This window comes from Pipistrellus hanaki (assembly GCF_964339955.1).
Source record: "Pipistrellus hanaki genome assembly, chromosome: 12".
NCBI lineage: Eukaryota > Metazoa > Chordata > Mammalia > Chiroptera > Vespertilionidae > Pipistrellus > Pipistrellus hanaki.
The window spans coordinates 58,973,638-58,999,736 of record NC_140514.1 but is presented as its reverse complement, the minus strand read 5'-3'; the positions used below and the strand labels follow the sequence as shown (position 1 = coordinate 58,999,736).

General features: G+C 57.9%; 1 protein-coding gene across 4 annotated transcripts in view; it reads right to left on the bottom strand.

Moving 5' to 3' along the window:
* Nucleotides 1-25,841, bottom strand: part of IL1R2 (interleukin 1 receptor type 2) — a 28,204-nt gene extending 2,363 nt beyond the window's left edge. For 2 of the 4 annotated variants that reach the window (XM_084900519.1, XM_084900520.1), the window contains exons 1-7: nucleotides 25,572-25,841; nucleotides 12,853-12,963; nucleotides 11,687-11,948; nucleotides 7,205-7,382; nucleotides 4,484-4,658; nucleotides 2,127-2,189; nucleotides 964-1,099 (exon numbers count right to left, since the gene is read on the bottom strand). In XM_084900519.1, coding sequence (XP_084756645.1) covers nucleotides 964-1,099; nucleotides 2,127-2,189; nucleotides 4,484-4,658; nucleotides 7,205-7,382; nucleotides 11,687-11,948; nucleotides 12,853-12,934 — 896 coding nt within the window. In that variant the 5' untranslated portion in view covers nucleotides 12,935-12,963; nucleotides 25,572-25,841. Of the gene's footprint in view, nucleotides 1-963; nucleotides 1,100-2,126; nucleotides 2,190-4,483; nucleotides 4,659-7,204; nucleotides 7,383-11,686; nucleotides 11,949-12,852; nucleotides 12,964-19,188; nucleotides 19,461-25,571 lie in introns of those variants that run through there. The other 2 variants (XM_084900517.1, XM_084900518.1) reach the window with 2 other exon arrangements.
* Nucleotides 25,842-26,099: the final 258 nt, after the last annotated feature.

Here is a 26,099-nt window from a genome sequence, read left to right as displayed (position 1 = left end):
AATGGGAAGTCCACCATGACGGCCCTCAGTGGGCAAGGAGCTAGGAGAGGAGCCAGAAATGTCTCCTTTTGGGAATCCTGACTGCATCACCAACAAATCATTTGCATATGGAAGGGCAGGGAGTTTCCAGAAACCCAGTTTTCAACAGAGTCCCGACCTCCTCTCATCTCCACTGCTGGCTCTCACGCTGGGAACTCAGTGCCGAGTGGAGGCATGTGATTTCGCAATGAGGACTTGCAAACAATTGTGCTAACCACACATCATTTTGATCGGCTCCGTTGCGCCCAGAAATGGGGCCATGGGAGTTCAGGCTGTTCCAGGCACTGGCCTGTAGGTCTCACAGTCTGTACTTTATAATGGGAACATCGTATGGTCTCCCTCCCTCGTGTGAAGGTTCCTAGTTACAAGATCTGCTTGTTCTGTTTTTAAAGGGAGAAAACCCTTTCCGAGGTGACTGCTTCTGAGAACAGACTCGTTCTCACTTTGAATGTTAACCTCCCTTAGACCGCGGCCGCCATGGAGCCCAGGCACACAGGCTCCTGGACGCTGTGGCTAAGTCTCAGGACTTTTTAAGGGTTTGTGAAAATGTTTGACACTCAGGTTGCAGAATGGAAAATAGAAATATATTAACTCCAAGTATTTTTAATTGCAAAAATCAAGAAACAAGCATTTATTAAACAGCTAGAAAGTGCAACCTCAGTGACAAGCAGTTGGCTGCAACTCAGCTCTTATATAGAAAGTTTGTTTCTCAAGAACAGATGGTAATTCTGAGCAAACTCAATTTTTATAATAAAATTCTAAAAATCCAGCAGTTCATACTAGCAAAATTATTTTTAATATAGGGTGTGCGTCCTGTTGAGAGGTTGGATGTGGCACTGTCTCTTTAAAAATGCGTGAAGCTGATGGAGGTCTCAGGAAGCTCTGCCCCAAGACGCCTGGGCTGCAAACCCTCTCCCCACTCACAGGCGCAGGCCCTCGCGCACGCGGCCGGCGGGGTAGGCGGCCTCGATGCTGGTGGCGTTGGCCATCCACCACAGCAGGGTGGTCGTGTGCGAGCCGCCTCCCAGAAACACCTTGCAGGGCACCGTCAGCCTCGAGCCTGTGGGCGGCGACACGCAGACACATGAGAAGCGGCTGGACGCAGGGGGAGCCCAGCTCCTCCCACCCCCAAACCTGAGCGGGCCCTCCCGTCTCAGACACCACCAACTCCTTCTTAGAAGGAAACAGTCCCCTCCGAAGATTCCCTTCACCTTGGAGGGACCGGGGCACCGGTTACCGAGTGTCTCCAGTCCCTCCAACCCGGCCTGCCCGCCGAGACGCCCAGAGGCAGGTGCTTCCCCAGGCCCCTGGGCTCCTGCGAGCCGCCTGCCCCCCAACCCACGCCCCCACCCGCCCCGTCCAGGCGAACCCATGCCCTTCCCAGCCTCGCTGTCTCCCTCCCTGTCCCGGACTCCTGTGCTGGAGGAGCAGCCCTGCCCAGCCTGTCCCCAGAGGAGGAGGGTGCTGTGCAGCTGGCCTTGATGTCACTGCCCTGCAGCTCCTGCGAGTTGGGTTTTAAGTTCCCAAAGAGATAGGGGTGGACAAATCCTTCCCGTCTGCGTTTCCCTCGTGGGCGCTGGCCACCGCAGGCCCCGGCGAAGCCTTTCTCCCCCCTCCTCCCCGGGCTGAGACTCCTCAGCCTGCAGCCCTGCGTCCTGCCTCGGTGGGCCCACCAGCTCTCCCAGGCGCCCAGTTACCATGTTAAACCTAAGCCCAACCTGCACAAGAAGCTGGGGGGGGGGGGGGGGCGACGGGACTGCAGCCAGTCGGCTGAATGAGCATCACTGCGAAGGTCTGTAAGCAGCACGCGGTGCAGATGGGGCCTTAGGGGGAGTGAGAAGTGGTGAGACTGGTTTTAGGGCAGGTCCTGCTCCATGTCAGCCCCCCCTTCCCTCCCCCCCCCCCCAAATAACCCAGGTCTTCTGTTTAGATCCTCTTAGGTGCCCCTGTCTCACATTTCTAACCGCTTGGCACGGGGCTGCCCTCACATTTGTTATTTCAGCCTCTCATCCTGGGGGCCCCCACCCCAGGCACGTGGCACACCGAGGGCCCAGACCGGGGCGCAGGCCGCGGGCCTGAGGCCTTACCCAGGGAAGCCGAGATGGTCTGGTGTGGGGACAGCATCACGGGCACCGTCTCCTCTTGTTTTTCTGAGACAGGAGAGAAGGTCAGTTAAGGGCTCCAGTCCAGCGGCCCGGCCATTGCCAGCTCGCTGGCCCCTCTCCCAGCCTGGCACCGCCTGGCTCGGCCACAGCGTGTCCGTGGCAGTGCCCTTCCCGGAGGAGAGCCAGGAGCAGCCACAGCGGTCCGTTCACGGCACTCCTTCCGTGGCAGCCCTGGCTTCCTCAGTGAGTCCTGTTCCCTGAATAAATCCTTAGGTAGTGTGCACACTGTCCCCATGCTTTGCCGAGTCAGTTTGCCCTAAAATGCCTCCCTGCCTGCACCCTTCCTGCCAGCCGGCACCTGTGGCTCCGGAGGAGAGGCTGCCAGCCCGTGGTGAGCTGCTGCAGGGCGAGCTCCTGGCCGCGGGCTGACTGAGGGGTCCCCCTGGGGGCCCAGGTGGGCCTCCTAGGAGTCAGAACCTGGTTCCCCAGGAGGCAGGTCTCCCAGTGGCCTGGACAAACTGCTCACCTGAAGGGGCAGAGAGCAGCTTGGGGTGGGCAAGCAGCTGGCCCCCCACCCTCCCTCCCTGCTGCTCCGCGGGGGGCGGCTGAGCCTGGCCCAGGGCCCAGCAGCCTGGGGGGGTCAGAGTGTGCCCCACCCCCTGCACCCTCCCCCCTCCCCACCCCCAACACACATAAACACACACCCCAACACACACACAACCCCAACACACACACACCCCAACACACACACACACCACGGGGTGCAGCTGGCTGGGGGCGGGTCGGAGGGGGCAGTCCGGGGGCTGTTTGACACATTGCTCCGCTCCCTGGCCCCCTACTCCAATCCTTGGGCCTGGGATGGGGCCCAAGTTCCGAGTGTCTAACCAGAACCCCAGGGATGCAGCTGTGCCCCTCCTCCAGGAGCCAGCAGGGCCCCGCAGCTAACATGGGGGCTGGCGCCCCCTGGTGTCCCTGTGCAGCACCACGAGCAGGGGAGGCCCTGAGCAGGCCCTGGCTGTGTCTTTCCCAATCCCCTCCCTTATCCCTTATCCCCTCCCCCGCCCCCACTCTCTCCCACCCCCCAATCCCCCCACTTCCCCGCCTCTATCCCCTCACTCCCCCGCCCCTAGCTGAGTTGAAATGATGGCACCCTCACCAGCATTTGCTTTCATGGGTGACAGGGAAACTGAATCTCTGGGTTCTGTTGGGAAAAGTTAACCTTTCCCCCTCACAGGCCAATTATCTAACCTTAATGCCTTCCCACAGCTCTGATGCCTGAAAAGACCCAGCTGTGCAGCGGCCCGGTGTGTAAAGTGCAGGCACGCAGCCCTGCCCCAGGACGGGCACACCGTTTACCGGTGCCATCCCGATGTCCCGCCTGGGGGCGCCTCCCTGCTAAACGCAGTCACGTGGTCAGTCCTGTTCACAGCATCCCCTGCAGAGCTCATCTAAGCCACTGGGCACTCACTGCTCCAACCCTGCTTCCAGGGCAACCAGACCTGCCTCCAGGAGCAGCTTCCACTGACGACATCACCATGCCTTCCAGAAACACCCAATGAGCACCAGAGTGACAGACCTACACACAGCCCTACACACAGTCCTACAGACAGACAGCCCTACAGACAGACAGCCTTACAGACAGACAGCCCTACACCCAGCCCTACATACAGTCCTACAGACAGCCCTAGAGACAGACAGCCCTACTGACAGCTCTACAGACAGCCCTACATATAGCCTTACAGACAGAACGCCCTACAGACAGTCCTACAGACAGCCAGCCTTACAGACAGACAGCCCTACACACAGCCCTACAGACAGACAGCCCTACAGACAGCCTGACAGACAGCCTTACAGACAGCCCTGCAGACAGACACCCCTACAGACAGCCCTACTGACAGACAGCCCTACTGACAGTCCTACACACAGCCCTACACACAGCCCTGCAGACAGCCCTACAGACAGCCTTACACACAACCCTACACACACAAAGCCCTACACACAGCCCTACTGACAGCCCTACAGACAGACAGCCCTACAGACAGCCCTGCATACACACAGCCCTGCACACAGCCCTACACACAGCCCTGCACAGAGTGGCTGCCATGCTGGTGGCCGCCTTCCCAGGAACCACTGCTGGCCCCACAGACTTGGTGCCCAGGGACTCCCTCAAATGCCACCCTGCTTTCTGCCTCTCACTCACACCTCTTCCTAGCCCGGTGCTTTAAGGGCGTGGACGTGCGTTTCCCTTCCACACCAAAGACATGCAAGGAAAGCTGGTGCCCCGTTTGCTCTCCACAGGCCTGAGGGCCAGGGCGGAGCGCCCGAGGGCCAGCACGTACTGCGGACACGGAGCTGGATGTTCCTGGTGATGTTGTACTGCGTGCCCCCGTGGGCGAAGGCCAGCACACAGCGGTAGCGGCCCGCGTCCTCCTCCAACACGTCCTGGATGAGTAGGCGCATGGTCCCTCTCACACTCACAAACCTCCCGCTGCCTGGATCCAGGCGGACAGAGTCCTGAGGGAAATGTTTTCCAGAAGTTACGCTCTGCACCAACTGCACCCCAGCAGCTGGAATGGGGCCCGGACTACCTGTCAGTGTTGAATTTGCAGCCAAGACTTGTCTTGTTACTTACTTTGCAAATATTGTACTTTGGACATATTTTACCTGTTTCGGGAGAGGGAATTTGTTAGCATAGAAAACAAAACTGCTGAATGTGTTTAAGCACCATGCTCCAGCACTGAGGGGAGGGGGGGAGGGACTCTCTTTGACAGAGTAAACCTTTTAAAATACAAATACAGGTCTGGCCTCACAGCCGCCGTGGGCCTCGGGGCCGGGAAAGAGTCCGCTCTGTGGTCATGGCGACCAGAAAGCCGTGTTCAGGGGAGATGGTGTTGCTGTGATTATTTAAAAATTAATTCAATTTTAGGAGTTGGTAGAGAGGTGGGAAAAACGGTAAGAAAAGCTAAATGTGAGGAGCGAGGCCACCCCTTTCATGGGACAAAAGGCGGTGTGGCTCCTGCACAGAGCGAGGCCTCCAGCAGCACGGACGTGCGGGATGGGGCCGGGGGGCAGCCCGGGAGAACAGCCGTGAGCCATGTCACCCTCTCTCCGAATGCGGCACAGACACAGCTGGATGAGTTGTGCTCTCCGTCTGTTCGACTAGCAGGAGAGGCTGCTGTTCCTAACGTGAGGAGGACTACGAACAAGCCCCCTGGGCCAGCAGCCATCCTCCACAGCCCCCAGGGCTGCCTGCCCCACTGGGGGTGGAGCTCCCGGCTCAGGGTTTTGGCTTCACCATCTCTCCCTGTGCGGGCTTGGCAAGTTCTTACATTTGTGCATCTCTGTTCTCTAATGTGAAGTAGGGAAAGTAGTCGTGTGTGCCCTGTGGTTGCCTGCAGCGCCTTTGGACAGAACTGTGTCCGGCACGTGCTCGGGAACGGGCAGGAGGACCACTGAGACCACGGGACATCCCTCCAGCGGCTCGGGCTCCAAGTGTCCGTCAGCCCCACTGAGGGCCGCAGGCACAGGGCCCTGCCTCGGGGCTCCCGGCCGCTCCCAGAGGGAGCAGGTGTCAGGTGAAATCAGTCCGCCAAGGCTATACACAGCCAAGTGGAAACAAACAGCGCTCAACCCGGAGTGGGGAACGCCAGCGCCCTCCACAGGCACAGCCTCTCCCCAACCAAGAAGGAACCCAGTCCCTGGCTGGGCTGCAGCCCCACGGGGCTGGCTGCTTGCTCCTCCTTTCTTTGCGTTGGCAGTGCTCATTGATACAATACACAGATACCTGAAATTGTAAAACCAGTCACTAGCTAACCCGTTTCTTTTCTAAAAAGGCACATTTTAATAATTATGACAAAATTATAGATAATGTTCATTGAGATTCTACTAGAAATTGAGGTTTATATGGATTGAGTACAGATTGGGGAGTAGCACATGTATCCATAAATGAACGTCCCTACCTTCCATTCTCTCTCCCTCTGGAAATGCCTTTGCCATTAGCAAAGTAGAACAACATAAAACCGCTATGTAACACTGACTTATAGAAAGTGGGAAGTGAATCCTTTATCCCCGAAACATCGTTTGTTATTTCAATGTATAGTCCTCCATATTTTTGAATATATTAAACCATGTTTTTACATAACTAGGAAATATAGCATGTCATTTAAAGCCTTTAAACTACAGCGGTATTGTACTTTTCCTGATGTGTTTTGTAAACACTCATATAGCCCACCATTCCTATGGGATGGAATCAGTTTAACCAGTCCCTAATGGTGAGCGTTTTCTTGTTTCCAGTATCTTCTTATGAGCAGTGCTTCGGTAAACATGTTAGTACATGGTGTAATATATCCTTGTCTCGTTTCCATATACATACTTTACATGGATCTAATTCTGTCCACGATTAAGCCAGTAACTGTCTTTCCAATGTCAGCCTGCGATCTGTGTCAGGGTGTCTCTGTGAGGGGCCGGACAGTGTGTTAGGCCCCAGTGAGCATGGCCTCGGACCTCAGCCAGCTCTCCCTGCAGCGGGAAAGGCGGCCTGGCCGGCACAGCGTTCCCTGTGCGCAGGAGCTGGGGTCCCGTTCGTCACTGTCATAAAAGAGTGCGATTCTTTTACACTTTTCAGCCACTTACAGGGTGAGAGCTAGCCTCGCTCGCAGAACAGGCCACGGCTCCGTGTGGCCTGGGCTGTTTGCCCACGCCTGGCCCACCTACTACGAGCTGATGGAAATATTTGCTCGGCCAGGCAAGAGAAGAAAGTGTGTTTGTACTTACTCCTTTGACCAAAAGTTGTGCGTACGTTATTAAATTAACCAACAATTGTTTTTCTGAATTTTAACAGAGTGGAAAGCTGTCTTTTTCAGCTGTTTTTTACACGGGACTCATTTCATATTCTCAAATCATCATTCTGAGAATGCAGCACATGAGGATCCAGAGCATATTGACCACGGTCCTTTAAAACTAACTGGTTTGAAAAACAGAAATATCTTCAGAACGGCATTTCTATGTTTCCTGTGGCAGTGAAATGCATATTAATTCAACACCACTTGTCGGAAATGTACCTTGTACCACTGAATCTTCATGTCAGTTTTGTTCTTGAATTCACTCAGCTCAGGGCACACTAAGAAGCCCGAGGCCGCGGCGGTGAGCAGCTGCGGGTAGGAGACGGCGGGCAGCGAAGCTTCCGTGTTCTCCAGCACCTTGAGGTCCATGGTCATCTGGTCACAGTAAGAGGCGTTTCTGATTTAAAAGGGGAGCAAATGCGAAGGCAAAGTAAACATAAATCTAAATGAAGTAAAGAACAATTTCCCAGCCCATTAAATGCTGCATTTTTTTATCAGTATGGTGACACTTCGATCCCAGATCTTTTTGAATCCTTTGAGCGCAATGCAAGCACCATATCATAAATGTTATTCGAAATGACAATATATTCTGAACTTTTCCCAGAAGACCCTTCACCAGCCTGATCGCAACACCACCAAGGCCTACACCCCCCAGGTTTTGGGCTCCTTGAGCAAACGCGCCTGCCTCCTGGGTCAGGGACCAGATCCCAACACAGGAAGTGCTCCTGGGTCAGGGACCAGATCCCAACACAGGAAGTGCTCCTGGGTCAGGGAACAGATCCCAACACAGGAAGTGCTCCTGGGTCAGGGACTAGATCCCAACACAGGAAGTGCTCCTGGGTCAGGGAACAGATCCCAACACAGGAAGTGCTCCTGGGTCAGGGAACAGATCCCAACACAGGAAGTGCTCCAGAGACCCACCATCCATATAAAAAAAAAAGTCCTTCTCAGGGAATAGCCGTTAGCTGGGTCTAATTTCAGAAAACTGCTGAGAACTTAGCATAAAATCTAGAGAAGATGTGTGACACTGCCTGGGGGAAGCTAACTCAGTGAGTTTGGATTTTAATTTGTTGCTGTTGTTGGGCTAACTGTAATCTCAATATCATAATTCCGTCAGCACCCTAGGACTGGGAAATGGTACTGGCAGCTAGTGTCTAGAAACAGGGAGGTGGTGGAAGAGGATAAAGGATCTGACCTACAACTGAGTTTTATCACAATCTCACCGAGTCTCCAGCTGCCTAAGACCCTAAGAGCCAAGCAAACATTTATGCACAAAGAAACACAAAGTTAACTATTGCCTTGACAAAGTGCACCTCCAGGGACGTGAGCGAGGACCACCCTCCAGGGCAGCCGCGCCCCCCAGCGGTACCCCGAGGGGAGGAGGCTGCCGACTGCCTGGGGCTGATGCATCCCGCACTCACGCCAGCACCAAGAGCTAGAAATCATGAGTATCTCATGTTTAGGTGGGAAAATTACATATACAGAAATTAACCAATTTCCTAAGGCCACATAGCTCAGAGGTCAAACCAAGGCAGAAACCCAGCAGGGCCCTGAGAAAACCCTGAATTGGGCTGGTATTCCTGGAAACGCTTATAGACACACCTGCCACATTGTTGGTGAGGGGATCCCCTGGAGCACGGTACTCCGTGAAAGTGCCCGACAGGAGGGTGGGCGTCACGCCTTGGCCACTCTCATTCCCCAGGGAGTGCGAAGTCCCCACAGCCAGAGGGGCAGTCGTCAATGCTGTTCTCCTCACACCCTCCCGTCCTGCGCACACAGTGGGACTGCACATCCTGGCCCCACAGCGAGAGGGGCAGCTACTGGACTGCAGTCACTTCACCAGGGAGCCCCTCAGAGCATGCTATGTTTGGGTTCAGAGACCTCGTTCAGTCTGGGTCCCCAGGCATGTGCCCAGCCATCCGGCTTGCTGCTGGGGTGACTACCTTGCCCTGTTGCTTGAAACCCGGAGACTCAGAGCGTCGTGATCGGCAGCACGGCTTCCCCCATTGACAGAAGGCCCGCGGTGCTACACCTCAGGCTTTAAAAGCCGCGGGCACAGGGCAATCGCATGCCCTCTGGCTGTAACGCCAAAGGGGGGTGTGGCAGCTGCTGGGGGTTCTAGGTCCTTTGGATCCCAGGCTTGGATGGGAAGAGAGCTCTAGCCCTCAGCCAGGCAAACTCCGTGCTCAAAAGCTTGACCCACATACGGGTTTCCACTGCCCCTCAATTCCAGATCTCCACTTTTCTAGAACAGGAAATAAAACAAGAGTATTGGCTGGGGCTTTCTAGTGGAGGAAAAACCTTCTGTGAGACAGACATGACAGCCATGTCCCCTGATCTCTGCAGACTGTCACTCCGGGGGTAAGCATCGCCCTCGGGGAAGTGCGTTCTCGGCGGCTGCGCGCCCGGGCCCTGACCAGACTCTCCACAGGCCGTGTCACCGGCCCGCCCGGCACCCTCCCGGGGACAGAACTGAGGCCGGAGTTGCCAAGTAATCAGACCACAATGGAAAATGGAGGGGTTCAGATCCACATCCTTGTCATCCTGGCTCCACATTTTATTCTTTTTTAAAACACACTTTTAGGTTTCCTAGCAGTGCTCCTTAGGGGAAAAAAAAAATGGTGTTTGTTTTTTTTGTTATGGTTTTTTATTTATTTATTTATTTATTTTTGCACTAGAAAGGAAACAAAAATTATATATTTAAAACTACTGTAAAATCACACATTCACATTCTTCCCTCATACAGAAATGAGAGATGCTTGGCTTGCTTCCTAGGCAGGGTTCGTTGACAGAAGGTAACACACAGACACACACACACCATCTGGGAATTAGCACTGGGGCTGATGTTGTCTGAAACCCTCCTGTGCACTAGAAATCCCTCTGTGCTTCGAGTGTCACCTTTGGTTCTCTTTCTAAACGCCAGTGCTCATGAAGAGGGCTTCTTCCTGCAGCCTGAGACTCCCAGATGCGGGAGGCATGGGGCAGCCTAGGGCACAGCCCTGCAGAGGCCAGCTGCTGCACTTCCCATCCAGGCCAGCAGGCGACGCCAGTCCTTCAGAAAACTAGGCCACGGAGTTTCTGAGATCCCCAGCACTACACCAGGACTCTCTCCTTCACAAGCAGCAAGAGCCCAAGGCCATTCGCCCACCAGAGAAAGGACTGTCTTCCCAACAGGAAAACTGGACAGCCACATGGGAAAGTGTGATCTCACACCATCTACACAATTTAACTCAAAACGCTCAGACACAGCAGGAGAGCTACAACAATACACATCTCAGAGAAAACACAGGGAAAAGCTCTGAGACATTAGCTATGGCAGTGATATCTGGGATGTGACATCAAAAGCACAGGCAACCAAAGAAAATACAGGCAAACAGCTTTATCAAAATTAGAAGCTTCTGTGCATTAAAAGAGCATTATCGACAGAGTACACAGGCAATCCATGGGATGGTAGAAAATATGGCTAGCATATCCCCCCCTAAAAAACAGCACGGAAAATGGTAAGTGTGGGTGGGGAGAGAAGTGGCACCTTGTACATTGCTGGTGGGAATGCAGCCAGTGCGCCACGGTGCCAGCAGCAGATGCTCCTCAGAAGCTAACCGGTTCCCAGGGACCCGCCGGCTCCGCAGATGTGTGTGCCAGGCTCATTGGGCATTATTCTCAATAGCCAAACGCAGAGCAAGTGTACTGACAGGTAACAGGCCACCAAAGGGCGGCCTACACATACATGGGACGTCGTCTTAGAAAGGAATGGAACCTGCGCATGGCACAGCGGGAATGACCTTGAACAGGAAACACGCGGGAAGGAAGCCAGGCACCAAAGGCCAGGTGCTGGTGACTCCACTCCAAGGAGGTCCCCGAGGAGTCAAGCCCACAGCAACAGAAAGGGGTGGCGGCAGCCAGGCCGGGGAGGGGAATGTGCAGCGGCGGTTGTTTAGTGGGAGCAGAGCTCCAGTTTGGGGCGATGGAAGAGCTCTGCGATGGCGGTGATGGTCCCAGCAGTGAGGACGTGCTGAACCCACCGGCTGTACAGCCCAGCGGTGTGTGATGTAAATGTTCTGTTCGCATGCGCTGCCGCAACTAAGGGGGAAGAGCACCAGGACACAGAGGGAGAGGGACGCCCGTGGCCCAGCTCCACTCCAGCTCCTGGAGAACTCCGTGTGCAAGCGTGTTCCCTCACACGCAGAGAAGCAGTGCTCGTGTCTCATCCATCGGGCGTCAGGCTCCGCCCTCGTGCTCCTGTGATGGGCGGGGACCAGGGACCGCGACCCCGCCTGGAGCGCACCTCCGCCCGGAGCGCACCTTCTGAGGGGGCCCGGGGCTCGGCAACCCGGAGAGCCGGTGAAGGCCTGGCCGACAATGCAGGCTAGTTTCCGAGCTGGCGCCTTTGTATGCCCGTGGGCGCTGTGATGGACAGCCGAAGGCCCCGGGCAGAGAGGAGGCTCCCACGCCCGGGGTAGACAGACATGAACCACACACGCTTGTGTCGGAGGAAGAAAACCCCGCCGGGTAAGCCGCGTGGGGCTCGAGTGCTGCTTACACACGGCCGAGAGGTGGCGTCTGCCGAGGCCTGCGTGGGGGCCAGGGCGCCCCGAGGACACCGGTGGCCTCGCAGGGAGCATCTCGGGAGCGTGGCGAGGACAGGGACATGCAGGCCTTCCTGGAGCAGTGCTCGGAGCCCACCCCTGGCCCAGCGCCCACCTGATGGTGCAGAGGTAGGTGCCTGAGTCGCCCCGCTGGGCGGGCAGGATCCAGAGGGCGCCGTCCTGGACCCACACTCGGCCGTCGTCCCCAGGGGCCGGCCCCGCAGAACCGCTCCGGTGCCAGGTCACCGTGCCGCGGGAGCTGGCCGCGGTCCCCGGCCAGTACCGCTCCTGGGGGCACCTCAGGATCACGGGCTCCCCTTCCACCCGGAGGCTGGTTTTGAAATGTTTGCCGAGGTCCTGGCAGCTCCCTGTGGTCGCTGAGGAAGAGAGACCTGTCAGGCCTGGTGGTATCCCCACCCCCCATGGCGAACCTGAGGGCACAGTGCCCCTGGCAGCGAGGTGCCCTCTGGGCCCTCTCACCCTCTTGGTAGAAAGGTGTCAAAGCTCTCAGCTGGCAACTTGAGGTTTGCTCTCCACGGATTTTGTGGGGAAGTTAAATCAGGCTCACAAAGAATAACGAGGGAAATGGTTGCCAGGCTTCTCGCTGGGCCACTCTTATTTCTGAAGTGGCTCTCAGCTGAGCTCAGACACAAACCGAGCTCAGTCCCCATGGGTGTGTGGGTACAACCCACGGCCCTGCATCCAGCAAAAGGGAGGCTGCTCGAGGAGCACCCAGACCGCCCTTCATTGCATCTGCTTTCTTTTTATTCTGTTTATCCAGGTAACGTCTCTCTAATAAAAGCCCAGCGCCTGGAATGGTGAAAGCCCAGAACAACCGGATCGACCGGTGGCTGTGACATGCACTGTGGCAGCCCACCGGCCGGATCTGGCCCCCCTCAGCTGGCCAACCACCCTCAGTCCCTCCCCCCCAATGGCCCTAACCCTGATCCGCCCCCATCAGAGCACGCTGGCCGGACCGGAGCATGCACAAATTCATGTACCAGGCCTCTAGTTTTACTATATTTACTGAAGCACCATTGGTTAACAACAATATATATATTCCAGGTATATGACATTATAACTTGATATCTGTGAGCTCATTTACATGCTCACCACCCAAAATCTAGTTTCCTTTCCTTACTACGTGTTTGGCCCCTTTGACCCACTTTGCTCTCCACACCCTCCCCTCTGGCACCCACACCTCGTTTTTGCGAACAGCAAAGCCTCCCTAGCTACACGCCTGCGCCCCAGACAAGCCCTCCCGCTGAGAGCCCTCCTTACCCGTGTGCGCCTCGGGCTGAACGGGGAAGGCGGAGACGCCCGCCATCCACAGGCACAAGGTGAGCATCGTTCCCAGCCGCATCCCGAGGCCCAGGGGCTGTGGTTTGTAGCCTAGAGGAGGAGACAGAGGGTCACAGGGTCACAGCACCAAAGGGAGAAGGTGCTCCCAGGGCAGATGCTGGGAACTTCACCCAATAAAAGAAACCGTTCACCCACACTTTTAACAAGAAAACTCAAAATCTGGAGATTTGCTCCTCTAGAGCTGTCTCCACTAAACACACCTAACGTTGAATCCCACAGTGCTCCCAACGGCCATGGGCTGGACCTCCATACCTAGCGTCTCTCACAGAGTCCCTGCCCTCCCTTCTCTTCCCTTCCCTTCCCTTCCCTTCCCCTCCATTCCATTCCCTTCCCTTCCCTTCCCCTCTCTTCCCTTCCCTTCCCTTCCTTTTTTTTCCCTTCCCTTCCCTTCCCCTCCATTCCCCTTCATTCCCTTCCCTTCCCCTCTCTTCCCTTCCCTTCCCTTCCTTTTTTTTCCTTCCCTTCCCTTCCCTTCCCTTTCTTTCCCTTCCCTTCCCTTCCCTTCCCCTCCATTCCCCTCCATTCCCTTCCCTTCCCCTCTCTTCCCTTCCCTTCCGTTCCTTTTTTTTCCCTTCCCTTCCCTTCCCTTCCCTTTCTTTCCCTTCCCTTCCCTTCCCCTCCATTCCCCTTCATTCCCTTCCCTTCCCCTCCATTCCTTTCCCCTCCATTCCTTTCCCTTCCCTTCCCTTCCCTTTCCCTCCCTTCCCTTCATCTCCCTTCCCCTCTGTTCCCTTCCCTTCCCTTCCCTTCCAGGTCTTTGCTCAGATCTCCCCCTGGTGAGGTCTTCCTGACCTCCTGTGTGAATCGGCACCACCTCCTGCTCCAACGCTCAATGTTGTGCTTCCTGCTCTGTTGTTCTCTACTGCACTCATGGTCCATCTCCCCTCTCTCAAAGGTAAGCTCTACGTGCACAAGGATCCTACTTTATCTTATTCACAGTTATACCCTCCCTTCCATTTGTTGAATGACTAAAGGAGTGTATAGTGGTGAAGGCTGGGCTGGGGGGCAGGATAGGCTAGGACGAGTCAATGGGGGGACAAGAGGACATATATAATACTTTCAACAATAAAGATTCTTTTTAAAATATATTGTTATTGATTTCAGAGATGAAGGGAGAGGGAGAGATAGAAACACCAATAATGAGAGAGAAGCATTAATTGGCTGCCTCCTGCTCACCCCCTGGGCATAACCCAGGCATGTGCCCTTCGCTGGACTTGAACCTGGGACTCTTTAGTCCATAGACAATGCTCTATCCACTGAGCCAAATCAGCTAGGGCTAAAGATTTTTTTTTAAATGAGTGAATGACCCATGAATGCTATTGCATTTGCTTTCTTTTTATTCTATTTATCGAGGTAACACCTATATATATAAAAGCCCAGGCCTGGAATGGCAGAAAGCCCAGAACACCGGCATGACACCAGCAAGGCTGTGAGTGCCTTTGCTCACTTTGTTTGTGTTTTGCCATCACATGAGATCATCTCCCAGGAGACACTGGTCCAAGGAAGGTGAGAGCCACATGGTGACTTGGATGCCATCTGAAGCTTGGCACCAACCCTAACTTAGCCTAAAGTATGTTGGCCAACCTCCATCAGACCCCAGACTTATGAACAAGAATAAATTACGTTGCTTTAGGCCGTTCGGTTTTGGGGTGGTTTGTTAGCCTTGCTCAGGTCGGGTTCACTCTTGTCTGCCCACATTCCATTGGCCAAAGCAAGTCACATGGCCAAGCCTGCCATCACGAGGGCAGGGAGATGTCCCATCTCCAGTGGGAGGAGTTGCAAAGTTACAGCAGGAAAGAAAGGAATGGGAGCAGCCACCGGCCACACCTGCTTCTTGTCTTGGTAACAGCCTTCATGGCCTCCACAATGCCCAGGCCCGAAAGTGCCAGGCAACAGTGATGCTTGAGAGTCTAGTAGGAAGTTGGGAGTGATGACTGAATCCACCACCCGCCCCCGATTCCTGGAAGGAGTGTGACCGGTGCTCCGCCTCTGGAGCAATGGGTCCTCAGTGGCTCACAGCCCGCCCAGATGGTCCTGGTGTCCGGGGCAGGGCTGCCCCTGTGGAGCGACCTGTGCTCCAGGGGCCTCCCCAGCAGGGAGGCCCAGCAGAGGCACGGCCTCAGAGCTGCGGCCTGAGCCCCACTCCGCGATGAGGAGCAGAGTCTCCCCTTAGCTGGTATCTGCCGGGGCTTCTCCCCTAAGCTCTTCCTACGCTGCATAGGTCTCTGCATGTTTCTGGGAGTTACTATTCCTCAGCTTTACCTCTATCCCACCCTCTGGCTCAGCAGGCCACCTGGCTACCAGAAACGTCCCATCAGCACTGACCAAGCACCTGTGCCTCCAGACATCAGCAGCGTGTCGTGTCCCCAGCTGGCCTCAGCCCGGCCCACGGGGTCCAGGAGGGGTGTGCAAGGAGCAGGACTCCACACGCAGGTGTAGCCAGCACTGCGCACCCTAAGGCTGGTCAGCGAATGAAGCCCAAATGTCAGTGCGGGGCCTAGTGCAATAGTGACAGCTATTGTGCTAACCACTGGGTGTTTCTCCTGCTGTTTACCCCACGGTGGGAACAGTATGCCGGTCTCACGGATCACATGGCAGAAGAGATTTCAGAGGCGCAGTGTCTTGGCCAGTACCTTACCGCTAATGAGCAGGGTTACATTAAACCAGGACTAGTGACGCTTCAGAAAGAAGCTCCTGTGGCAAAGGCCATCATTTTCGCCTCCACCTGTCCTCCCTGCTTCCCCACAACCAGCCACCAGACTCTTAACCAAACAGATCCCGTCCCACACAGACTGCATTTCCCATCCTCCCTTGCAACAAGAGTGGCAACAAGACAAAATCAGGGTCAACGCAATGCAAGTGGACATGGACGGTCCAGGTGTCTAGGAGCCAGTCTCCACTCCTCTGCCCCCGCCTCGGCCGGGAGGGCGGCCAGCAGCACCGCCTCGGGCGACGCTGCAGCTGCTTGCGGAGAGAGATGGGGTGCCAGAGGGGTTGTCTTCAGGGTGCTGCCCGCCGGCCTGCCTGCCTTCACGTGCTCAGGCTTCCTTCGTGTGCAGCAAACCTAGCCTGGTGTTAGCGTTCGGTGTTCAGGAAAAGGACCAGGCAGGAAGCCCTGCAGGCGCTGGTGCTCACAGTGTCTGATGATTGACAGGCGGGAGGAGCCGGCCTGGACTAGGTGAGGATCTGAACCCGTGCTTACAGGCATCTCCCAGAAAGGCGGGCTGCGCGCATTCAGGGCAGCTGCCAGCTGGGGCTCCGCAGAGCTACAGAGCTGGGAGCCGGGGAGGTCGAGTCCTAGCCTTTCTCAGGTACGGGCGTGAGCTGGCGTTAACCCTCTTCTCACAACAACACAGCTGGCCAGGGGGAGAAGCAGAGACGTTTCCACAAGGACCCTGCCCCAACCAACAACTCTCAAACACCCACGTGCGGCAGCCACGCCCCCCTCCGCCCACTCCCCCCTCCGCCCAGGCTCCCCTCCGCCCAGGCTCCCCTCCGTCCAGGGCCCCCTCTGCCCAGGGCCCCCTCCTCCCACTCCACCCTCTGCCCAGGGCCCCCTCCGTCCAGGCCCCCTCCCAGAGAATTGCCTTGGTTTCTCTCTGTGGACTTTGGCAAAATAGCAGCTTTCCTATGACCTGTGGCCTCGGACAACAAACACAAACACATCGCAGCGATTGTTTTCAATAATCAAAGCCCCGAGAAAGGCTGCAACCAACTCCCACGGGAAACTGGCCTTTGGCGGACCCCGAGGAAAGAGGTTTGTGTGCAGGGGTTTGCCCCAAAGTTTTCCTGGCGCTCTTTCCTTGATGTCTCTGAGTTCCACATCTCCGCCCAAGTCCGAGTGGCCCTTCTTCCTGGAAGAAAACTGTTAAAGGCAGCTCGTTCCCAGTATTTAAGTTACAGTTCTGTCCTTGTCTTTTGTTGATTTGTTTGTGTCAAATAGCTTTGTTTCTTCACGGTCAGTGTAAAACCCCGGAGGAACAGGATGAAGACAGCAGGGCCGGGAATTTTTTAAATGACCCACAATGTGTGCGGGTGTCAGCTTTGGCAGGAGAGGAAGATGAGATAAGCGGAGAGGATGGCCCAGCCACGCCGGCGGGGACGCCCAGAACGCTGCCCTGGCTTTCCGCCTGCCTCCGCCTCGCTTCTGAGAGCTGGGGATGCTGTGCCCACAGCTCTGAGTCAGCGGCACGGCCCGAACGGGGCAGGCTGAGCACGCACGGAGTCCAACCCTGGCGGCCTCGGGCACTCAGTCCCCGCCCGCTTGTGAAATCGATTCCTAGGATCCCAAACGTGTTGTTTCAGGCACGGGGCACAGACCTGACCCCTGGGGAGAACACATATCTGCATCCAGATTGAGCGTGGAAACTTTTCAGTGCTAAGGCAGCGAGAAGGAGAGCATTTTGAGCTAAGCCTCCGGGCAGCACAGTGCGGGCCTGGGGGAGGGAGAGCCTCGGAGCGGCGTGGGGCCGCTGCCCAGGCCCAGGGGCACGGACAGCATCGCTCGCCGAAGGCCTTCACTCAGGGTAGCCGCGCTGCCTTGGAAAAGCTCCCAGATCCATTGGCTTCAGAGTCCCGTCTGTGCTTGCCTAGGCAGGGCCAGACCAAAGGATTGCCGGGCCTTGCACGGCCCGCGGGCCGGACGGCCCCTGCTCTAGAGAAAGATGTGACCACTGAGGCAGCTTTGGTTGGCAGTTGTCCAGGCTCAAAGCAGAACTCTTACGGTCATCCATAAACTGTTTTTGTTCTTTAAGAAAGACAGGAGCCATTCCGCGCGTGCCCCGCACGCAGGGGGCGGGCAGCTCTGTGGGGCCGCTCTGGTCCGCGTGGCCAGTCGGAGGCAGCGTCTCCGGGCCCGGGCCCGGGGGGCTGCGGCACCGCGCTGCTGGGAGCCAGGCAGGCTGCGCTCCGCAGCTGGCCGCGGCCGTGTCAGTGGCTCACAGGGAAAGCCCGGCAGGCCGAGCCGGGGCTCCACTCTCTCTGTTTCACTTCCTGCCAACGAGTACCTCACTCCCGAAAGCCATCCCTGTCAAACCTTCTGAATTTGACCAACTTCTTCCCTAAACCACTGACTAAGAGTTTCAGGAAAACAGCTAATCTTCCCACTCCTTACATCTCTGCTCACACACTGGGTTCCCAGGAAGCCGAGTTATTCAGAGCCTCTGAGCTGGACCATCAAACAAAGACACCTTTTTACAAACTCCCTCCTCCATCTGCCTGCCCACAGGCTAAACCCGACAAGCCCCCCTCCCCCGACATCTTCCCCACCCTGAGGTGGGCACTCTGCCCAGGAGGCCCTCAGCACCCACCACGCACAGCCGCAAGCTCCAGGCCCCAGCCTGTACGGGAAGAGGGATTGCTGCTCTGAGCACCTCCAGAGGCAGAGCTCCATGTCCAGAGAGCACGGCGCCGTCATTACAAACAGGAAGGCGTGGAAATAGACTCAGATACATCCAGTAACTTAGCCAAGCCGCGGAGCTGATGGAGCGACGGCCAGATGCAAGCCTGAGCCGACACGTCCCGCCTTGACACTCATCCTCTGTTCAGCACAACCGCCAGCGCCAGGAGGCTCAGCAGCTCACCAGGCAGCCTTCCCGAGCCCAGCATCCTCCATAGCGGCCAAGCCACCCTCTTCAGATGGACACTTCCACGTCTTCACAATCACTCACGGTCCTTTTGAAACACAAAATTGCCTTCGTGTGAGCTCTACTTCTCGGTTGGCTTCCATCCCAGGGCGGCTCAGAAGCCTCCATGTTCCGGAGTCCTGAGAGCTAGGGAGTCCGCACAGGGAGCATTCTGGGAAGCAGGTGGCCAGGGGAGGCTGACGGGATGGTCAGGAGGACCCGCTGTGTCCCAGGATGGCTGGATGGGTCAGCGCCAGCAGGCAGGCTGTGCGGGCTCTGCGAGGCCCCGCTGCTCCCTGAGTGGCTGTGGCCTGACGTGCCCCCGGGAGGGCAGGTGCGTGTGATGCATAAAGAGGCGAACACGGAGCTGGCAGGAGAAAGCACTCGACAGGTTGCTGCTCTCATCAGCATGTTGCAGAAGAGGCCCGAAAAGACTAGAGAACCCCAGTCACCGCACTAGAAAGCAGGCAACTTTACCTCATGGAACCAACGCCGACGGCCCCCGCCCCCGAGGCTTTGTCCAGAAGGAAGGATGGAAGGATGTCCGGAAGGACGTCCAGTCTAATTAGCATATTACCCTTTTATTACTATAGGTGTTCAACATGTAAACACACACACACACACAGCCTACCACGGAATTGGGATGCTTCATTCAGACAACGCAGCACAGGAGCCCGTGGCTGGTGCCTCCTCACTGTGCCTGGCTCTGACCCTGCAAGCCACAGGCATGCACCAATCTGGGTCACAGTTTCTTCATCTAAAAGGCAGGGCTGGGCTCTGAGAGTCATTGCACCTCCAGGTCACAGCCCTCTGCTCCGGCCAGTCTGGCTGTGAGCTTCGTCTCAGTCCTGGCACAGCCTCATTCCTAAAGCCCGGAGTTGGCGGCTCCAGTGGGTTCCCTCACCCACTCACGTCCCCAAGACAGCAAAGGCAGAGCAGCACTCAGGCCCTGCCTCTCCGGAGCAGCCTTGCAGCTGGCTGGGCTGCTCACTGTGGTGCTGGTGAGTCACTGGCGCGGCGTTGGCGCGGACAGGGGCGGGAGCAGGTGACACCCTTAGCCAAGATGCCTCAGCCCCTTCAATCCGAGTGGCAAACACCTCAGACATTCGAATCATCCACGAGCCACAGAACTTGCTCATTTACATGGCCACAGACAGAAGAGACCAGGACCAAGATCTAAACAGAGGACAAGAGCTAGTCAGCAGGGTCCAGGCACGAGTGCTTCCCACAGGGGCAGCTCCGAGGCCTCCGAGCCTCCTCCTCCGTGTCCGCGTGCTTTCTACAGCTGCTGCAGCAGCCCGTCCTGCGTGGCCCCCTCCTGTGCCTCGCACCCATCGCCCCTGGCCTCCAGCTCCCTCCCTTGAACGCGGGCTGGCCTGGAACCCCGGAGGGAACCTGCCTCCTGTGACATGTCCGGGGGCCGAGGCCACTGCGAGGGACTCCCGCTCACGCACAGCACAGCCCCCGGAAGCCCGCAGAGGCCCCAGCAGCGGCCGCCAGAGGCCGGCTGAGGACCTCTGTGTCACTCCGGGGACCACGGCACAGAGGGCCCGCCCAGCGAGGCCCCGCAAGTCCATGACCTGCAGAACGTGAGTTAGGCTAAATGTGAGTTGTAAGCCACTCACTTGAGCAGCCGTTGAGCGCAATGGGAGACCAGAGAGGCCCTGTCTAGAGCAGGCTGGAGGCAGCAAGTGGAGCCGGGAAAGGGCCAGCGGAGAAAAAGGGAAGCAGCCGCCGTGGCCAGTACCAGGGAGACAGGAGAACCGTCACGACAGATGCAGGAGCCGAAGGCCACGGGTCAGGGCCTTCAGAGCGGACAGGTCCGGCTCCCATGCCCGCCTGGGGGCCAGGGGGTCGCACAGAGAGCTGGTGGTGAGGAGCAGAGCACCTCCGTGCCGACGCCTGTGTCTAGGAGGGCACGGTGTGGGCATTGCCATGCGGTGACGTGACAGCGACCTTCCAGGGGGCCTCCTCCGTCCTGGGCCTCTGCCACCGCGGCCCTGGGAGGGCAGAGCGCGGCCTCAGGAAGGAGGAGGAAGCGCTGTGCATGGGGTCCGTTCCCGGGAGGAGCGGACTCCGGGAGAAGGCTCCGGGCTCCGGGGTGAAGGAGGGAAGACTTGGGAGGACGTGGGCAGAGTCTGCTCCCTCTTCTGGGCTCAGGGGCTGGGAGAGTAGAAGAGGGCGCTGGCCAGAGGGCTTTCCCTGCTGTCTGCTCTCTCGGCGTCCCGCTGCAGAGCCAGAACGAGGGGCCGTGAGCAGGACGGGACGTGAGGGGTGGCGTGGCGGTATGGCGCGTGTAGGCAGAGGGTCTGAGGGCAGCTCCCTGCCAGCCTCAGGTCTCGCCCACAGGAAGGGGCCGTCTGCTCCCCGAACCTCCACGGAGGAGGAGACCCGGCCTGCGGCGCGGAGCCAGACGCCCTGGAGCTGAGGCTGCGGGCCCGCAGTCAGCAAGGAGCCGTGTGGCCGACTGTGGAACAGGCTTACCAGCTGGGGAACAGCCGCTTCCCAGGCTCCACGCCCCACCCTCTGCCGCCCCGACACCCGGTGCTCCCCGAGTCCGCGTGGCCTGGCAGCGGTACCCCAGTCTCTGTGCTCACGGGGGGCACTTGCGCCCTGCGGACTGGTGAATACTGTGAGTGTCACTTGCACAGGTGGCCAGTCCATGCTGGGAGACATGATGGCATAGCCAAGATGTGAAGGCCTGTGAGCCAGGGAGGGCCCCGTGGCACCACGTGGCGTGGCCATGTCATCGGCGCTGCCTGGGCTGAGAGGCAGACGATGGGCTTTCCCCGCCACGGACCTCAGAGGGGGATGCAGACACCCACGGTGGCAGGCCCAGGGCCTCTCGTGGGAGCCGGGGAAGAGCCACAGGCCAGCAGGTGTGGACCAGCCATCACGCCATCACGCTTGGGGACACAGCCTCCCCCAGGCTCAGATGCCTTCCCACTGGGAGAGGTCTCGAGGTGAGAAATGGAAAGACAGCTTCTCCCCAGAAGAGACAGCGGTTCTGAGAGAGGCCCCTTGAGCCCATCGAGAGGGGCAGCGTGTACTGGTCGGTGTGACTCCTTTTTCCTGAAGAAAAGGGGCCTCAGGAGCCAGAGGAGACTCTTACCAGAAGAGTTAGTCAGGGAACCCCTGTGTGGCACTGCTCTGCGGTGAGAATACGTTTTCACCACGCTGCCTACATCTCACAAACATTTTCTTCCAGCATGTTACAGCGCCAAGCAGACGCTTTTTCTCTGTATGTCAGAGGGTCACTTTACTCTCCGGGGGACGTGCCCACCGGAACAGCAGGCCTCCGGGGGCCACAGAGGCAGAGACGTCCTCTGTCCTGTGCCTGGCATGGCCGCGAGAGAGAAGTCAAGCTCATGCACAAAACCCCCGTGCTGCAGGCAGCCACCTTTGGCCCGAAGACAGCCTGGGCTTCCTGGTTTCCCCCACCCCACAGTCCCGCCGAGAAGACGCGTGCTCTACCCGGGCCTGCGCAAGCCGCATCCCCCCACTTGCCCTCAGGCTTCCCTCCGCTCTCCCACGCCAGCCAGCCTGCACCCTGCTGTAAGAACGCTCCCTGGCACCGGCCATCGGAAAGCCTGGCTGCACCCTGCCACTCAGCCACCTCCTGAGCAGTGCGATGCGGCAGAGAGAGAGTCCTGGTCACCAATACCTGGAATTGCCTATTTGGGGGCACACACAGGAGTCCATTTCTCTGCACACGCGGCATGGCCACGTGACAGTGATGGCCGTGAAGAGGAAGCGGGAAGGACGTGGGTCACACCGAGGCGGACCCCCTTCTCTCCTGGAACCCGCCCCCGCCCACTCTGCTGCCACCATGAGCCCCGGGCCTTGCTTGTCACACAGGGTGGTCAGGCCGTGCTGCCCGGAGGCTGAGGTGTTCTCTGTCCATGGCCTGCTCACTGCTTCCTGTGAGGATGCTGACAGACAGCCCTGAGGATACTGATAGACAGACAGCCGTGAGGATGCCGGAGATGGGGAGGACAGCTAAAACTGACCTTCCACCAGAAAGCAGGCCAAGTTTGAAAATGTATTCTTTATTTTCATTTTCCCAGCATTTTATCAACTACATGCTATTATTTTTGTGTTAAGAGATGAAGACACTGTGGCTGACAAAAGTTAGAGAACTCCACGGAAACACAAAGAGCAGTGGTGGGCCGGGGTTCGGTCCTCGTCCTGCAGCTTAGGGTTGTACTAGCAGGTGTTAAGCTAACAACAAGCTGGAGGTCAGGCCAATCCCACCTGTAAATACGTATCATTCGGCCAAAGCATCGGTGCTCCTTTCCACAGACCATCTCGTCCGAGGGACCGGCACAAGCTGGCCCCAGGCCCGACCACGCAGGCTCCCGGGGGACTGGCCGCGTGGCTCCTGAGTGCGCTCATGTCTGCAGTCCACGTATTCTTAAATTCTCTCTGGGCATTGCATCACATTTGGATGGTATGGCTACCTTCCAAAGATTCTTCAAAGTAACAAAGTACCCTGCTCTCTAATCCACCCGTTTCCTCTGGTGAGTGAAACCATCCAGAAACATAGGTTATGTTCCTAAGTCCAACTGTAAGGTAGTAGCCATGTCTTAAGCTGGGCTCTTTGCCCCAAATCAGATGCGGCAGTCATGTGCCTCGTGTGTTCAGGACATTATCCATGCTCACTGGGAAGCAGGCTCTTCACGAGAGCACGCAGAGAAATCCTGCAGGGAGCTGAAACAGGTTCTCAGACTTCTCTCCTGGCTGTGCTCCTGGTGAGCCACAAGCCTATTGACTCCACGAGAACCATCACACACACGACAGGAAGAGCACAGGTCTGAAAGGAGAGTACGTCTCAGGGAGGAGGGGAGAGGTGGAGCAGAGAGCGGCTCAGCTCCATGCAGCTGGCCCCTGGACTCCGACCCAGTCCGGATGCCCAGGCCCGGGCACAGGCCTGTGAGAGCTCCAGGCAGTTCTAACGCTCACCAGGCGAGAGCCACTGGCGCAGGGTCTCTGAGATGCAAGAGAACCCACATCCACCCACCACTATTCCGCAGCCCCACTGGGACTGGCCCTGCAGCTGGCCACGAACCTCCATCCTCTTCCCATCTCTTTGCTGCCCCTCCTTTGGGCAGCACGCTGGGGGCAGCACAGAACCGGTGACCCTGAGGTCTGGTTTCAGACGCTGAGGGCTCAGTGTGCCTGCTGCGCCTGCTTCCCCACCTGTTACACAATAACCCTACAGCAGCCCGTTCTGAGCACTGTCACACCGCAGATGCTCCGTAAATCCTGTTTTCAAACGGCCTCCAAGGCTGCGGTTCTTGAATGACTCGTACGTTTGCCCCAGGACATGAGACCTTATCTGCTCCCAAGGGCACGGTTCTCCCAGGCCAGCAGCATCTGCACTGCCTTGGAAGTCAGAGATGCAAGATGCAAGTCCCTGTCACGTGTGCGCGCACGCACACACTCACACACACACACACACACACACACACACACACACGCATACACACACGCATGCATACACACACGATCAGAGTCAGGACGCCTGATCGGGCCCAGACTGTGCTGTAGCAAGCCCTTCAGGTGATGCTACAGGTCATGTTTCAGAATCACTGGCCACGTGTCCCATCCAGAGAGCAGGTCATGATCAGGGTCCTGTAGAGAGCGGGCAGTGACCACCCAGAAAGACAACCGCATCTCTACCCCTTGCACCCGCTCAGTCCCTCTTCACCAGAGGCCAAACGCAATGTGGGGGGAGCGACACTCAGCTGATCCCCCATTGTTTGTGGCAGACAGTGGCCTGTGGAGGTCAGTGGGAGAGGGGCTGCTGAGGGGAGAGCCTGCTCCAGGCCCCCCAGGAGAAGCGGACAGAGACTCGTTCACGCCCAGGGGGACAATCAAGCCCCAGAAGACAGCTGAGTGGACAGGACCGCAGTGGAGTTTAGGGCACGGGCTCCCTTACTCCTCACTGGCCGGCGGAAAGGAACCCTCTGTTCTCTTGGGAAGGCAGAGCCCAGAGACGCAGGCCAGGGAGAGGGAGAGTGCAATAGGTGGGGGCCTGCTTGGGGGGGGGGGCGCGGATGCCTGTGAGGGGGGCACAGCAGGCAGACCCCAGCCGCTGGGGGACAGGAGCAAGCCTCTGCGCTGCCTCAGGCTACGGGGGAGAGAGAGGGGCTCCCGGAGCTGCAGTTCCGAGCAGCCGAGGCTCTGCAGGGCGGGGAGGGGGGCGGGGAGGGGAGCGTCTCATGGTGAGCCCAAGCTTGCCTGCAGCACCCGCCTCAGGCCAGGTGCAACCCTCTGCTTCCCGCCGCCTGAGGCCCTCCTCCTCCTCAGGATCACTCTGAACAGATGGGGAACTGAGGCACTGGAGGTAAAAGTAAATTGTGCCATTAATTTCAGGACCACTGAGGGTAAAGTATTTTTAAAGAACCGTGCCTGGTTTTGTGAGTATCCATGAGCGTGAAGCAAGGAAAGCTTAAGGCTTCCTGCTCTCATTCCCGGCCAGCCGCTGACATGCGGGGTGGCAGCTACTCAAATGACACCGTCACTGACGGACAGACTATGTCAAAGGCAGCTCCATTATGAACACGACATGACATCACTCTGCTAGTCACAGGCAAACCGGGACTGGAACCCAAAGCCTCTGGCCTCGGGGCTCACACTTTCCCAAGGCAACCCACAGGCGGTTTCAGCGGCGGGGAGCGCGGGTCAGAAAAGCCGCACGTACTTTAAGAAGACGGGCCCCACGGAAAACCCCAAATCCTGCCCAAGAGGAAGTCTGAGTCCACGCACGTCCCAGGCAGGGCCTCCGGGTGGGGGTGGGACCTGCCCACAGCCCCTTCCCTCTGGCCCACCCCGAGCTCTGCCTGGCAGCTTCACCCCAGGAGGCTCAGAACTCCGCTCCGGCCTGCGGGGCCGAGAGGCGCAGGCCAGGGCCCGGCGCCTGCACGCAGGGAGGCAGGGCGCGGAGGAGGCACGGGGTCCAGCGCCAGCAGGAAGCCGCGGGGCCAGCACCTGGGGCTCCCTCAGACTCACCTGCGGCCGCTCCCTGGCTGCTGCTGTCCGGGAAGGCTGCCAGGCCGGCGTGCGCCTCGGTGAAGCAGCGTGCGGGTCGGATATATATCCTGGTCCTCCCAGATTTCCTAATCGCTGTGTCACTGCCCACTCCTGGCAGGCAGCCGCTAGGTGCTGCTGCGCCGCTCGGATGGGGAAGTGGCGGAGGGAACCGCGGTTTCCCTGCCCCCTGACGATGCCCTGTGCCGGACGCCAGGACTCGCCCCCGCTGCCAGGCGCGCTCAGCGGAGCGAGCTCGCCCCACGGCTGGCAGAGGGGCGGACGGTCACGCGGGGCGGTCACGTTCCCGGGTCCTCCTGGGCGGAAGGACCTCCGTCCGTCTCAGCGCCCGGGTCCGGATCTTCACTGTGAAGTGAAGGAGGAGTGGTTTTAAACCTTAATTTCAGTCTGGATTTGCCTACTGAAAGCGTGGACGCTGAGAGTGAGGGTCTGAACCAAAACCTCTGGCCTCAGGGCTCACACTTTCCCAGGACAACCATGCCCCAGGCT